General features: G+C 42.3%; 1 protein-coding gene across 1 annotated transcript in view; it reads left to right on the top strand.

Moving 5' to 3' along the window:
- Positions 1–14,215, top strand: part of TAFA4 (TAFA chemokine like family member 4) — an 815,369-nt gene that overhangs the window by 701,529 nt on the left and 99,625 nt on the right. Inside the window, exon 5 of the mRNA XM_085627579.1 lies at positions 6,806–6,930. Coding sequence (XP_085483705.1) covers positions 6,806–6,930 — 125 coding nt within the window. The remainder of the gene's footprint in view (positions 1–6,805; positions 6,931–14,215) is intronic.

The following is a 14,215-nucleotide window of genomic DNA, read 5'->3' as shown; positions in this document are numbered from 1 at the left end:
TCCTCTTCTTCGTGTTACTTGGTCACATTATTCCAATTTATTTCCCTCCTCTTCTGCAGTGGCTTTGAACACATTACAGTTTGTCATCATATATCTGGATTTCTGCTCTGTCCTTTCTTGTTCATGTCTCATCATATCTTTCTTTGCATTCATCGGTGATGTGCCCAGCTCATTTCTCACAAGTTCTCAATCGCTTTGTGTGCCAGTCGGTCTTTATTTACTAGACTCTAATTAAGTTGTGTTAATTACCATGTACAGATTCTTCCTCTCCTTCTCAGGGTAATGATGCATTGCACCAGATGATAAACATTCTGTCTATTACATAGAAACAATGGAGTCTACGTGGTGACTTTAATGCCCTCTTTGTAGTGTCACCAACTTTTGTTTTAAGTGAAAACAGATATTCAGGCTCCTTGATGGAGTCAGGTGGCCATCTGTAAAGCTTTGGTGCAAAAATAGGGCTGATAGTTTTTGCTCCCTTCTTAAGAGTTTGCCTATTGCAGAATGGAGCAAATAGGATTTACTCAAAATAACTATTTTGAATCGGGGCAAACAAGGAGCAGAATTGTTTTACATTATTTGTTTTGCTGTCTTTACATAATAAGAATAGATTTTTTTTTCTGCTTTTCAAACGTGAAAGGTAGTCCTAATCAGACTGCATTTGAGGAAAAACAAATGTGTTTGATTTCTTAATAAGCATGTGGAAACATAAAAAAAAAGTAGCTTACATAATTTTTCTTTTTAGGAAAGATCATCTACACTTTTACACTAGTGAAATTATTTAAAAGCATCAAACGTCATATACTTTTGCAATATTTTTTATCAGCCCCTTCGTCAATTTCAGCCATGTCATGAATCTCTTTATATAATATGGACTGAAGCACAGCCTTCTCAATTTTATATGCAGGGAGCAAAAAGGTTGTCACATTGATATGCTTTGTTCTTTTTTTGCACTGGTGCACAGATTTAATAATATAACCCATACATGATAACATCCATCTACTTTAACTCAAAAACACTGGGACTATTAATAATTAAATAATGCCAGCGAACCCTTACTTTGGGTTTTCCAAAAGCACAGGTAACACAGATACTGGGTCCTTATTCACTATAGAGGCTCTCTGAATAGGATGAACCACAACGCTATGGGCCGCAACTGTGTACAATTACACAGTGGTTTAAACCCCACACGAGAAGTGGAAAGTGTTCAGATCGAGAGGGGCTCTGCCTTGAGAGTTTGTGAACATCAGGAGTTCTGTGACTTTGTGGACCTTCATACACTCCTCTCCAAGCATTTCTTAGCAAAGGGACACATTAAATCACGTCAGAGCCCTCCAGGGGGTGAGCGGCACAGGACAGACAACTGTGAGAATCAGGAAATTTGCCACGCCTCTCCTGGTGTTGGTCCTACTATGGCTCTGCAACGTGGGCCTAGTACAACCCTAGCCACACTTTTCTCTCGGGATAGAGAAAGCGAGCAGTCCAAGGCTTCTCAAGTAGGTAGTGTGGAAGACAAGCGCTCCGAACTCAACATTCAACCAACAGATACAGTAAGTGTATTGTCCAGTTCAGTGCTTACCTTTTATGTAAAAAAAGTACTTTGGTCTCCCAGTAGAGCTAAATAATACACAGTTCCATGAAAACATAATTCAAGGTTGTAATCTAAGTTGCGTTTAACAGTATGGCCCCACACCCCTCTTGAACGTCCTCTCTTCCCACTAGAGTCAGGATAATATATCTACAATTAACTACACTAAGACCTGGGCATCAATGAGGCATGGGTGTAAATTGCATCAACTACTCTGACTGGTGAACGTGCACCTCCGTTCAATATCTTGCACCTGTCGGCAAAAGCCGAAAGTGCGCACTCATCAGTGGCAGCTGCGGCCGTGCAGGTCAGAGTGGTGAGGCCATGTTGAGGGGGATTCAACAGACGGCCATGAGGGAAAATTAAATAAATAATTATGTTTCCCTCCTCTGTCCAAATCCCCCCCCCCCCAACCCCCCTGGCCCCACCGCTCTTACCTGCATGGGCCGCAGCTGACCAGTGGCCAGCCTCTTGTCTCAGGTGCAGGCTTAGCCAGTGCTTACCTGCCAGTTACCGGTGTAGCTGTAGCATTGTGACAAGTGCTGTTTATGCACTCCAGGCATCCCCCCAAACACATGCTCAAACCATTGTTGGTGCCCTGCCTTTCTTGCAGCACTTAATTGAGGCCAATATGTACATTCTTCTCTCCTTGTGGGGGATTATGGGACAATCCTTCAGGAAGCAGTGATTTGTTTTTGACTGGATTGCTCACTCTCAGTTCTTTGTTTTGCGGCCTCAGGCTGCTTTCTTTTCTTCGGTTTCGGGTTTCCCAGTTCCACCAGGGGCACTCACAACCTTTTCATTACAAGAGTCCTTGGAGACAACACTGCAACGCCGAGACATTTTTCAAAAATGTTTTGTCATACCCTGGTGTCTGGGTGGTGACTGTTGTGGCAAATCACTACACACCAGCACTGAATCTTGCTGCTACAAATTCAAAGTATTTTATATTGTTACTTTGATTTTGAACTGTGAGTTACATATGGTGCGGTAGGTCATATCACATCATTAAAGCAATATTAGAATATACAAGCAGACCCATTGGGAATCAATCAGCCATTGTCAATATAACCAGTTCATTACACAATGGTACATTGAGCCCACTTGCGGAATGTTAACATATGAGATCACCAAGGGCTTATTCCTAGCAGCATTAATCTTAAACATAAATGTGTGTCCAATCACACTACTAATTCAACACTACCTCTTACTATATGTGTGAATATAATACAGATTCCTCTACGTGGAAGAGCTGAGAACCTGACTAAATGACAAGCTTTTTGTACAACATATTCTACTAGAAGTGTAAACACTTCTCATTTCAATGGAATTCAAAATGAAATTATATTATTAGAAGGAAGGCATAACAGCGGGAGATCTATCTACTGACTTTCAGCTCTTCAAACAACATCAGCTCAAAATGTAGGTAATATAGGAGATTTTTTTTTACTCTGATCATTCATTAATTTCTCAGATAGATATTGCTCCTAATGGGCTGATCATACACCTATCACTGTCCCGAAGAGTACATTTACTTCTTCAAACAGAAGACAGGCAGAAGCTTACCATCCCAACAATGATGGCAAACTGGGACTGTTGCAATGTGACCTACATATACCTATTTCAGAAGCTTATTGACGGATAACAGTGGGAATAAAACAGCACTTAATTTGTGAAAATAGAAGTGCCAGGGTTGAAAATCTGGTTTTAGCAGACAAGGGTACCCCGATATGCGAACCTGGGGTGATAGTAAATAATTAAGGACAATGGTTCAGGTATGGCCTAAAAGGTCCTAAAGAAAAGGTGACCCAAGAAGGGGCACTGTTTTTTTAAGAAGTGAAGTCAAATCCGTAGGGAGCAAAAGACAAAGTACGTAAAGGGTCATGTAGGTCAAAAAGATGACAGGTATTTATTTAAACAAATAAAAAACATTTGAGTGCTCACATAATAAAAAGCATGTTGTGAAATAGTGATAGTGGTTAAAAAAACATCGCATTGACAACAATATAGTTGAATTCCATAATTGATTTTTACAAGTTATAAGGAATTCATGTTGTGGGGTGGTCGACAGCGTTTCGAACCCAATTATTGGGGTTCATCTTCAGGACAATGACGAGCAAGTTGGTTTGAAAGTTAAACTACTTGTAGAGTTATGGTGTAGTTCCTAGATGCTCCAAAAATGGGAGGCATGTGCTTCAGAAGGCTATATCGAATAAAAGCCAAATGAAAGAGTTTGAACCAAGTAATTGTTGGTTAGAGCAGCTGGGCAGTACTTAAATTCGCCTGTAAAGTTTAATTTTCCTTTGAGGGGCGGCAGGGCAGTGAATGGGAGCCTGAGGCCGAACAGACAGAGACGTCTTGCTGTTGCTGGGGCTGGCTGTTGAATGCAGCTGCAATTCAATTATGAAATTCAACTAAATTGTTGTCAATGCGATGTCTTTTTAACCACTATCACTATTTCACACCACGCTTTTTATTATGTGAGCACTCAAAAAAATTGAATTTGTTTAAATAAATACCCGTTATCTTTTTGACCTACATGACCCTTTACGTAATTTGTCTTTTGCTCCCTATGGAATTGACTTAACTTCTTAAAAAACAAGTGCCTCTTCTTGGGTCACCTTTTCTTTAGGACCTTTTAGGCCACACCTGAACCCTTGTCCTTAATTATTTAGGGTTGAAAATCTGACACCACCCACTGCGCCTGCCACTACTGCTGAATGCCAAAGCCAGTATTACCTACTACCAATCACACATACATGAGTGTGCCGTTTTAGACTATTCCAGTCCAGCCCGGGCTGTAGGGATGGTCTGGAAATGCTAATTTATCATTTTCTTTTCATTATATTGAATTGCAATACAAGCTACTACAGTGCTCAGCTCAAACGTAAACAGGAGTGCCACCATGTGATATATAATCTCATAAATAAATACTGGTTTAGCTCCCGAGCACCCTCAAACACTGGCAGAAATTAAGCCGTGCTGCAAAATCAAGAAACGAGGTTGGTGCTCAGCAGAAAAAATGGAGCCACATCACACCTGCCTTTAAAACCATTTACTGACAGCTCCCGGTAGAAGACTGAATGAAATTCAGTTTTTTTGCACTGACAGGCAAGGTTATAAATTGCAATTAGGAAGGGGTTGTACAAACAGTTTAAAGCTTCTCAGTTAAAGCTCTGATCATTTGGCGGCCAAAGTTAAAACATCTGAGTGTGGAACCCTTTTCACCAACCTTGATGACACAGCTGAAGAAAGTACTTAAGAAACTACAGAAAAATACTATGAAGTCTTTTTTCTTAGCTGCAACTCCCCACAGACCATAAAGGAGGAACACAACTTGTCAGTGACGGCCCGTGTAGGGCGTTTTACCGGGGCGGTGACGTGGCGCAGAGGAAGGGCAGGGTGGGGGGTTGCAAAATGCGGCATACGGCCGAGTTCAGGTAAGTTATGAAAAAAATTAATAAAACGAATTTTGTTGCGCGCTGCATCGCATTTGGCGATGCAGCGCGCGCAACGAAATTCGTTTTGTTAATTTTTTTCGTAACTTACCTGAACTCGGCCGTATGCCGCATTTTGCAACCCCCCACCCTGCCCCTCCTCTGCGCCACGTCACCGCCCTGGAAAAACGCCCTACACGGGCCGTCACTGTGACTTGTTCAGCTGTACAAAAAGAAGTCTCAATAAACTATACTCACACAATGTACAACATCTTGTTTACCACGTGAGTAACAACTCATGACTTACATCTATCAGACTCGAATAACCACTGGCCAAGTACCGTCATTACAATCAATCAAGATTCTGACAACCTGTTGCCTGAGTGCAAAATATCCCACACTTTGGAGCATATTTACAAGCCCCTATCGACACCAAAACGTCACTTTTAGTGACGTTGTGATGGCGATAGGATTTTCGCCTTATTTACAAGGCAGTGTTAAGCCACTTAACGTGGCTTAACGCTGCCTTGTAAATAAGGCCTCCTTTCACACTACACTTAGCCTGAAAGGGGCGGGCAATGGGTGTTGTGGTGGGCGTTCCACCGCAACACCCATTGATATCGACGCTGTCCCATATTTACAAGAGCAGCGTAAATAGGAGGCAGCGCCAAAATTAGGACCAGGAAAACCTGATCTTAAACAGGCGAAATGAAGAGAAATGCTTTATTTCACCTTGTTTTTGCTGTTTCCATGTGTGCTGCCTTGGACAGCACAAATAGAAACAGCAAAACGCCAACGATTGCTTATGTGCAGGTAGGTCCTCCTTCTTGAACATAAACAATCATTTAAAAAAATGCCGTTTTGCAACTTCTATGTTTGCTGCATTAAGCAGCACAAATAGAAATTACAAAACGTCATTTCAAGATTGTTTATGTGCAGGAAGGGGGACCTTCCTGCACATAAACAATCTTCCCCTCAACACAGGCACCCTTGCACCATGGTGCAAGGGTGACTGCGTTGGCGCTAGGCAGCCGAACTCAGCACCAGCGCAGGGCGAAACGCAGGGCTGCACCATATTCTAGTACATATGGTGCAGCCCTGTGTGTCTAAAGTGACGACGCAGTCGTTAGCATTCTTGGATTACCAACACGCTTCGCCACTTTCTTGTAAATATGGCCCTTTGTTTTTTTGTTGTAACCTGGAATATAAAACCGAAATTCTCTTAAGATTCAGAATATTCTAGTAATGTACACTTGAGGTACATTATTTCGTATAAGAGTCCCATCATATACCATGGCAACATGTTAAAACGTAGCATGCTAAAGGAAGAATTTGTTATGTAACTGTTAAATAGGAAAGTAATTAAAATCTGCAAAATGGTTAGTTTCTGTTTGAATTAACAATTAAAATGCAAATTATAAAGATGTTTTTCCCGCTTAAAGGAATACATTCACAGAATAGCCATTTTTCTGTAATATAAATACTTTCATGGGTGACAGACAGGGTGAATTAAATATGTAGAAATGTTAGTAAACCATGCATGCTGTACTGATATTAAGATCTGCTGTGTGGCTACTTTTGGCTTATACACTTAGAAATAACACATATCGCTTATAAAAGCAACGAACCAGTTGCTGAAATAAAAAAAACATAGGTACTTGTTCAGTAAATACCTTAATATACTACACCATTTCAGCAGTACAAGTGTGTTTTTATTCACTAATACCCGAAGGTATCACTACAAAAGGAGCAATTATTTAGTTGTGTTTCTTCTTTTCAGCCTCCATTGTTGTGCAGAAGTGGTGGTGTCAAATGAATCCTTGTATGGAAGGTGAGGAGTGCAAAGTGCTACCAGATCATTCAGGATGGTCATGCAGCAGTGGTAATAAGGTCAAGACCACCAAGGCAAGTACAAAAGAGCACATCTCAGAGTTCATTTAATTCATTTAGTGTCTGAAATGTAGCAACTGTACCACCAAGACAGCCATGAGTTAGAACGACACAAAGGCACTGTGATATATGTGTTATTCAGAATAAGCTGTGGGGTAAAAATAAAATAAAATATGGAATGTATTTATTATTTTGTTTTTATAGTGATCATGCTCGCTCCAACTATATTATAGAATTTTCGTGCAAAAACTGAATATATAACTGACTGTACGCCATGAGAGAATGGCTATCAACACAGGAAGATCTTCCATACTAAAGTTGGGTGCTTCTGCCCTCCTGAACTGAACTCCAATGCCACTGACAACAATGTTCTCAGAACAGCATATCAAGAATATTAAAGCAGAGTCAGCTTCTATGTCCCCCCACAGTCTTCAGACGTCGTTACTGGAGCAGAAACCAACCATAATTCCGGAGGCTGACACCGCCTTCCAAATAGTGGGTGGCGATTTTAACATCATTATGGCCCACGGTTTAGACCAATCAGGAGTTGTGCTGATGCCCTCAAAAACCATCCCCTGGCATGCTTTGTGGACTCGCTGGATCTCTACGACCTTTGGCGGAGTAATAATCTGAGAGCCAGGGATTACTCTTATTTCTCCGGGATGCATAGGGTCTTTTCCAGAATTGACTACATCTTTGCTCCAGTGGGTGAGATGACTGGGATGGACAGAGCTGAATTCCTTACACGGGGCCTGTCGGATCATTCTCCCTCGGGATCAAGGTCGGTGGGAGTTGCCTCACTCGGATGTGGGCTGGAAACATATTGAGTGGGAACTCAGAGATGCGGAGGTGGCCCGGGAACTGCAGCTTGACTCAGAGCATTATTTTGCAGAAAACAAGGGGACTGTAAACTCTGCAACATTGCTCTGGGAGACCTATAAGGCAATATCAAAAAATCCAAAGAGAGGAAGGGAACCACAGAGTCATTTATGGTCCAGTGTCCATGCTCCTTTTTTTGTTGGTTTGGTAAGGCAATCATGAGGGACAAAGTGCATAATATCTTGGCGTTGAAGAAGCATTGGGAAACAGAGGAGATATAGGGACTTGAGTGTCAGCTCAAAGGTCTTGAGGAATCTCCCGGAGCATGGACAGATCCACAGACCCCTCACGCTTTGGAGGTGCTCTGGAGCGAGTATTGGCACCTGGCGGAATCGGAGGTTATGAACCAGCAATTAGCCATACAACATCACTTTTATGATAAAGAGGACAAGGAAAGAAATTTGCTTGCCTGGCTCAGCAGACGAAAGGCGGCGGCGAGCTAGGTGTAGTGTATCGCTGATGAAACCGGGACAGGGACTCTGTACTTGATGGATACGGCCAATGCTGAGGCTTTTGCACAGTCCTATGCCTCGTTCTAGAGGGCTGTACACTGGCAGACAATCAGTGAATAACAGACTATTTAGATACAATTGATACTCACATGGTTCCAGTGGAGGATCCGCTGACGTTGGAAGAGGATCTTATGCTCCAGGAGGTTCCAGCAGCAATTGCAGGACTTAAATCGGGGAAGGTGCCGGGATCAAATTGGCCTTCAGGCGCTACTCAGGACTGCTTGGCCCCTATATGCTTGACCTCTTTCGAGAGGCCCAAGATAGGGGTGAGCTCCAGTTGGAACTGCAGCATGCAACCATTGCTGTAATTCATAAACAGGGCAAGCTGGAGTCCAGATGTGCCCCCTATTGCCCTATCTCATTATTAAACATCAAAATGAAGGTGTTGGCCATGATTCTGGCCAACAGGATTCTAAAGGTGATAGTCCCATTCAGTCACAAGGATCAGTTTGCTTCATGCCCAGCATTTGTACAGGACGTAACCTCCGCTGTTTACATAACTGGACAGCAGAAGTTCGCCTTAGGACGCACCCACATGTATTTTTATTGTTGGATGCCGAAAAGACATTCAACGTTATGCAATGGCCTTCCTCCACCAGACTCTGTGGAAATTCAGCTTTGACCGTAAGCATAGACAGTGAATTTTACTGCTTTACCAGGCCCCCAATGCGATGGTGAAGGTAAATTGTGTCCTATCAAATGCTTTCCTGGTTGGGCCGGGCACCCAACAGGAATGCCCCATGTTTCCTTTGCTATTTGCTGTTACCATAGAACCCTTGGCTGCTATAGTCCGTACCAATCCTGACATTCATGGGTTCTATATTTCTGACACTGTCGGGGATGCGGAGAAAGTCTTGTTATACTCAGATGACACACTCCTTTATGACACCAAGCTATTCTGCAGCTGTTTGAGACCTACAGGGCTTACTCTGGCTACCATATCAACTGGGGGAAATTGGTTCTCTATCACCCCTATGGCCCATTTGATCTGACTATGCTTCCCTGGACTCTCCAGATGACAAACGATGGCTTCCAATACCGGGGCATTTATGTCACTCCCCAGAATGCGACGTGTCTGGCTAAAAATCCAGGTCCGATGATAGGGACTTCAAGGCCTATGCTAGGAAGTGGCACCTACTGCCTCTTACCCTGATGGAAAGGGTGGCTCTTTTTAAAATAATTACACTCCTCAAGCTACTTTACATCCTGCAGAATACTTACTACCCAATCCTGTAGGCTCTGTTTGTCAAGTTGGAGGGGAACTTGAGGACCATGCTGTGGAGCAGTGTACACCCTAGGATAGCACTTGCAACCCTCCAGCGCAACCGTTACAATGGTGAGATCGCTCCCCAGACATATGGGCCTATAATTGAGTGTCCCATATGGTGGCTATAAATGATTGGCTATTTGCACCTCAAGATTAGTCTACCTACAGACTGGAGCGAGCACAATTTGCCGGCCAGTCGTGCCTGAACTACCTTTGTGGCGGAATGGGAGTTTGACGACTGATGCATGTGATGCAGGTGGCATTGGATGCCTGGCAGAAAGCCATGCCTGGCAGAAAGCCACTAGGTGCATTAGTTCGGAAGGAAAGATACCTCGGGTGATGCCAGTCTGGGAGGGTGCATGGATGCGCAAGATGGGAAAACTGAGAGACTTTGAGGCCGTGGAACTGTTGGGAATTTCCCAAATAGAAGATGTCCTTGAGGAGGGCATTTTGATACCATTTTCGTTCCTACAAAGAGACTACTCCTTGCATCAGAACCAGTATCTCAAGTATGCGCAATTGTGACATACCTGGTATTTGGAGAAACTGAAAAACTTGGACCTACCTGAATATGCCCCATTGAAGGGCAGATTGTTACTTGAGGAGCTAGAACAGAAGGCTATCTCTCTTACCTTTAAGATGCTGTACAAACATATGCCGGACACATTGGCTCAGCTGAGGGCCAGATGGGAAGCAGACATGGGTGAACTGGAGAACATCAACTCGGATGAGGCCCATACGCACCCGAGGGAAGTAGCCATAAAGTTACCACTGCGCCTTATCCAACTTAAGATACTCCATTGAGTCTAGTAAGAGACATACCTCCTCCACCACATGGGGAGGGCAGTTTTCCCAGCTTGCCTGAGCTGTGGAGACGCTAGAGATACATTCATACACACGTTATGGGGCAATCCAGCCATTCAGACATATTTGCCACAGGTGGTTTGGGGGATCAGCCGAGTGTTGGAAGCAGTCATTCTTCTTGATCCTAAATACATTATACTAGGTATCCCATGTGACGCTTATGGCCTCAGATTGCAACTTTATTTCTTTAGCCTGTGGCTGGTGGTGGCTAAACGAGACATGGTGCATGACTAGGGTGCACCCAAGGTCCATGCCATGACCGAATGGAAGACAGGGTAATTCTTTATATGGATGCTGAGAAAGTTCTGTAAAAAAATTGAGGGTGCCCTCTTAAATTCATCAAGGTCTGGAGAGGTTGTCTTAGGCACTACGGTCTCTACGCCTTCGGAAGAACAGACACATCCCTAACTATGATCCTGACTCTTTATGTGTACTGTTAAGTCATCCCAATTCATAATGTATTTTATTATTTTATTTGTCTTAATTCTTCCCCTTGTTGCCATATGCCTGTCTTCTGTGAAAAGTTACATGCCTATGTTGTCCTACTTTGTTGTGTTAATTTATTTTGGATGCAAGCTCGTGCCCTAAACTGCAGTTTATTTATATAGAAAACTTCAATAAAGACAGTTATTTAAAAAAAGAATATTAAAGCTGGATTAGGTGTTGAAATCCTATCTGTGATCAGAAACAGTTGGATAGCATGCCTAAGGCTCAACAATCATGGGCTTGTAGTTAGGATATATTACAGGATACCATCCAAATCCTTTAGCTTGCCAGTGGGAATAACATTGGCTCACAACATTAACTCTTTAACATGCAGACCCCTTTGCTAAGCAACCTTCTTTTTTGTGCTAGAGCTAACTATTGGCTGAATTTATTAGTGGTCAGCTTTCATCACCGGACTGCATATACTGAGGATCTGTGATGGAGTCTGACTATTTCCTTGCATTGAACCAGATGCGTCAGTTTGCGGCTGTGCAAAGAGCCTATCACACGATCTAACCAAAGTGTAAACATTGATATCCGCAAGGAGCAGTAGACTTCGGTCTCTTTCTTCACATTTAACCAGGGATAGATTGTCTAAAAAGTGTAAGAATGCTAGGGGATCATCGGGTTGATTATGCAGTGATCCATGGGACCACAGTCTGCTCCCGTGAATTTCCACGGCTGTCATTCACAAAGAGGAAGCTCCCCGTCATAGACCGCTTCCACTGTGCAAATGCCGACTGATTGAAGAAGACCGTCTCTAAGACGTCCATGCTTTTGAACCACAAGAGCAGTCGCAAAACATTAATACTTTTCCTTGCGAATTGCAAGGAAGGCTGGACTGTCCTTTATTTCACCCTTTGTCTCAGCAGGGGATCAGAGGGTGCTCCTAGACCAGTTCTGCAAATATTTCAAACCGGTTATCGCCATCAGCTGACTCCATTATCTGAACCTCCCCTATCATGGCTACTTTTATCAGGAACAGAAATGCCTAAAATGGTCAATTGTGCCCTGCATTTCCAGGCAACTCTAAAGCAAATACTTCCCATGTGCAAAATTTAGAACAAAGACTGTGCAGAAAACAGCTTGTAAATTTGAAAGCCCCTCTAGATGTAATAAAAGGAGAGATTGTGTCTGTGACTCTCAGAATGAATATGTGAACAGTAGCCCAAAGGAGGTCTTTAGATCTATTAAAATATTGCATTCCCAACCTCAATAAACACAACTAGCCCCGCCCCTGCCAAATGTAAAACTATATGTAAGTATTGATTATAGTGTGCACCCAATTCAAAACACGTAATAATTCACCAACATCTAACTTGCACTTGATAATATAAAATACAATGCACCATTGAACATAAATAAACAGAGGGGAGCTCTAAATCCTTGTAGGAAGCCGGATTGTTTAACTGTGAGGGAAATGCGTTTTCTGTTGCTATTAGCTATGCCTGAGCTCCTATTTATTTAAAAGTAAATTAAAACCAAAATTAAACACTTGTTTCCATGTGGAGTCTTGAACTTGCCTTTGGTATATTTAGCACAAACAGAAAGGGCTTCCTCAGAGAAAATTAAAGTGATGTTTAAACAGAAACACAAAAATAAAATGTAATGAATAAACAGGATTCACTTTCTAAAAAGGAAGCATGTCTATTGTAGGGATCAGGAAATATTTTAAAAATGAATATGGATAATTTAGCACTCAAAGCTGTTGAATTTGGGAATGTTAATTCACATGTAGTTTGTACGTTTTTTTCAAACAAAAAAAACAACATAGTGATGCAAGGCAATTGCTCCAGGCCACATTCGATTCCATTGTTTTTCACCCAATATGCCATTCCAGACAAAGACCAGGTATGTGCAAATAATGTTTTGCCTTGCTCCGATAGGAACAGTCATGCCAGAACTACGAGGCCAGGTCCTCCATTAGACAGGAACACAAGCAAACCCAGACCGGGTTGGGCCTAATTGCACTTCATCTTTTAGGTGCCACTTTAGTCCAAGGACACAGTGAGGACGGAGCCGATGTCTGTGTATGCTACTGCACTTGGGCCATCTAATGCAACAAAGTGACAGAATGAATACTTGGCGATTCTTACCTATTGGTGACCACTGTGGCCCACACCTAACCCTGTTATTTTAAACTCATTGTGAAACTTTAGACAGACTGAAATTCCACGCCGAGCAATCATCAGTGGTTGAGATTAGTTGAAGCATTCCTTCTCTTACTTTGTTGTTTTTAGAAATTGATGTCAAAAGTGGCTGCTGGTGCTCAGCAGAGATTTTGTTTAAAACCCTTGAATCAAAGCAATTCCCCCCCCCCCCCCCCCACAATTTAAAAGTGGAAATGCTGCTTTTTTAAAACACAATGAGCAAACATTTGCAGTTAGATAACAACTTATGGCAACAAATGCTAAAACATTTAGAACTATCAATAAAACGTCCCTAACTTCCCTTCTGGTGCTCCAAATGCCCTGAATATCACCCAATGCAGCTCCTTTGACAACAAACAACAAGTGCAAGACAGACAAAGGCTTTTCCTGGCACCAAAGAGCAATACAACTGAATGTTCAGTGAGCACTGGCTTAGCTGCTGTTCCTTGCATTCTCGCCTCTTCTCAGTTCGAGGAAGCACAGACCATAGCAAACAGTCAATCATGGATCTCCATTCTCTTTGTGGGTCAAAAAGTGACGTGGATCAACAAGTAAACAGCTTCCCTGCTCCTCAGAATAGCTGTTAGAGTAAATATTCTAGGGGAATCCAGAAGATGTCTTTAGTGCTTTCCCAGGCAGACAGAATGCCTTCCAACAACTTTCTTCATCTTCTTGTCTTCAAATATTCCAGCAGCATCAAAAAACGCTTATTCTGTTTTCTATAATGCAGCCCCTTATTAAAAGCCATTCTAATGAAATATAAAATAATAATCCAAATAAACAAATGATTGTTTTCGACACTTAGCTTTATGTCGCAAGAATTGAGTTTCTTGTTGCATTTAAGGCAAAGTTAGAAAAAGCAGGCTTTTGGACACTGTATCAGTTTACAAACTTGTAAGCTGCTACATCCTCACTGGTGCTATGATCTTAAGGTTCATGCCTAACATCATATTTACCCTTTATAATAAAATTCACCATTAAATTTTGAAGCTTTATCTACTGTGTGTCAGGGCTGTTGTTCAGTTCATATGCGAAGTTTGGGGCACCATACATATGTGGGTGGTAAAAGCCTACCTGCAGCCTACATAGGCTATTTGTTTTTTAACACAACTTGTGAAGTTTGTACACAATAGAATAGAAGA

Source organism: Triturus cristatus, chromosome 9 (assembly GCF_964204655.1).
Source record: "Triturus cristatus chromosome 9, aTriCri1.1, whole genome shotgun sequence".
In the NCBI taxonomy this organism is placed as follows: domain Eukaryota; kingdom Metazoa; phylum Chordata; class Amphibia; order Caudata; family Salamandridae; genus Triturus; species Triturus cristatus.
The sequence above is the reverse complement of the archived record's forward strand: the minus strand, read 5'-3'. Positions and strand labels throughout refer to the sequence as shown.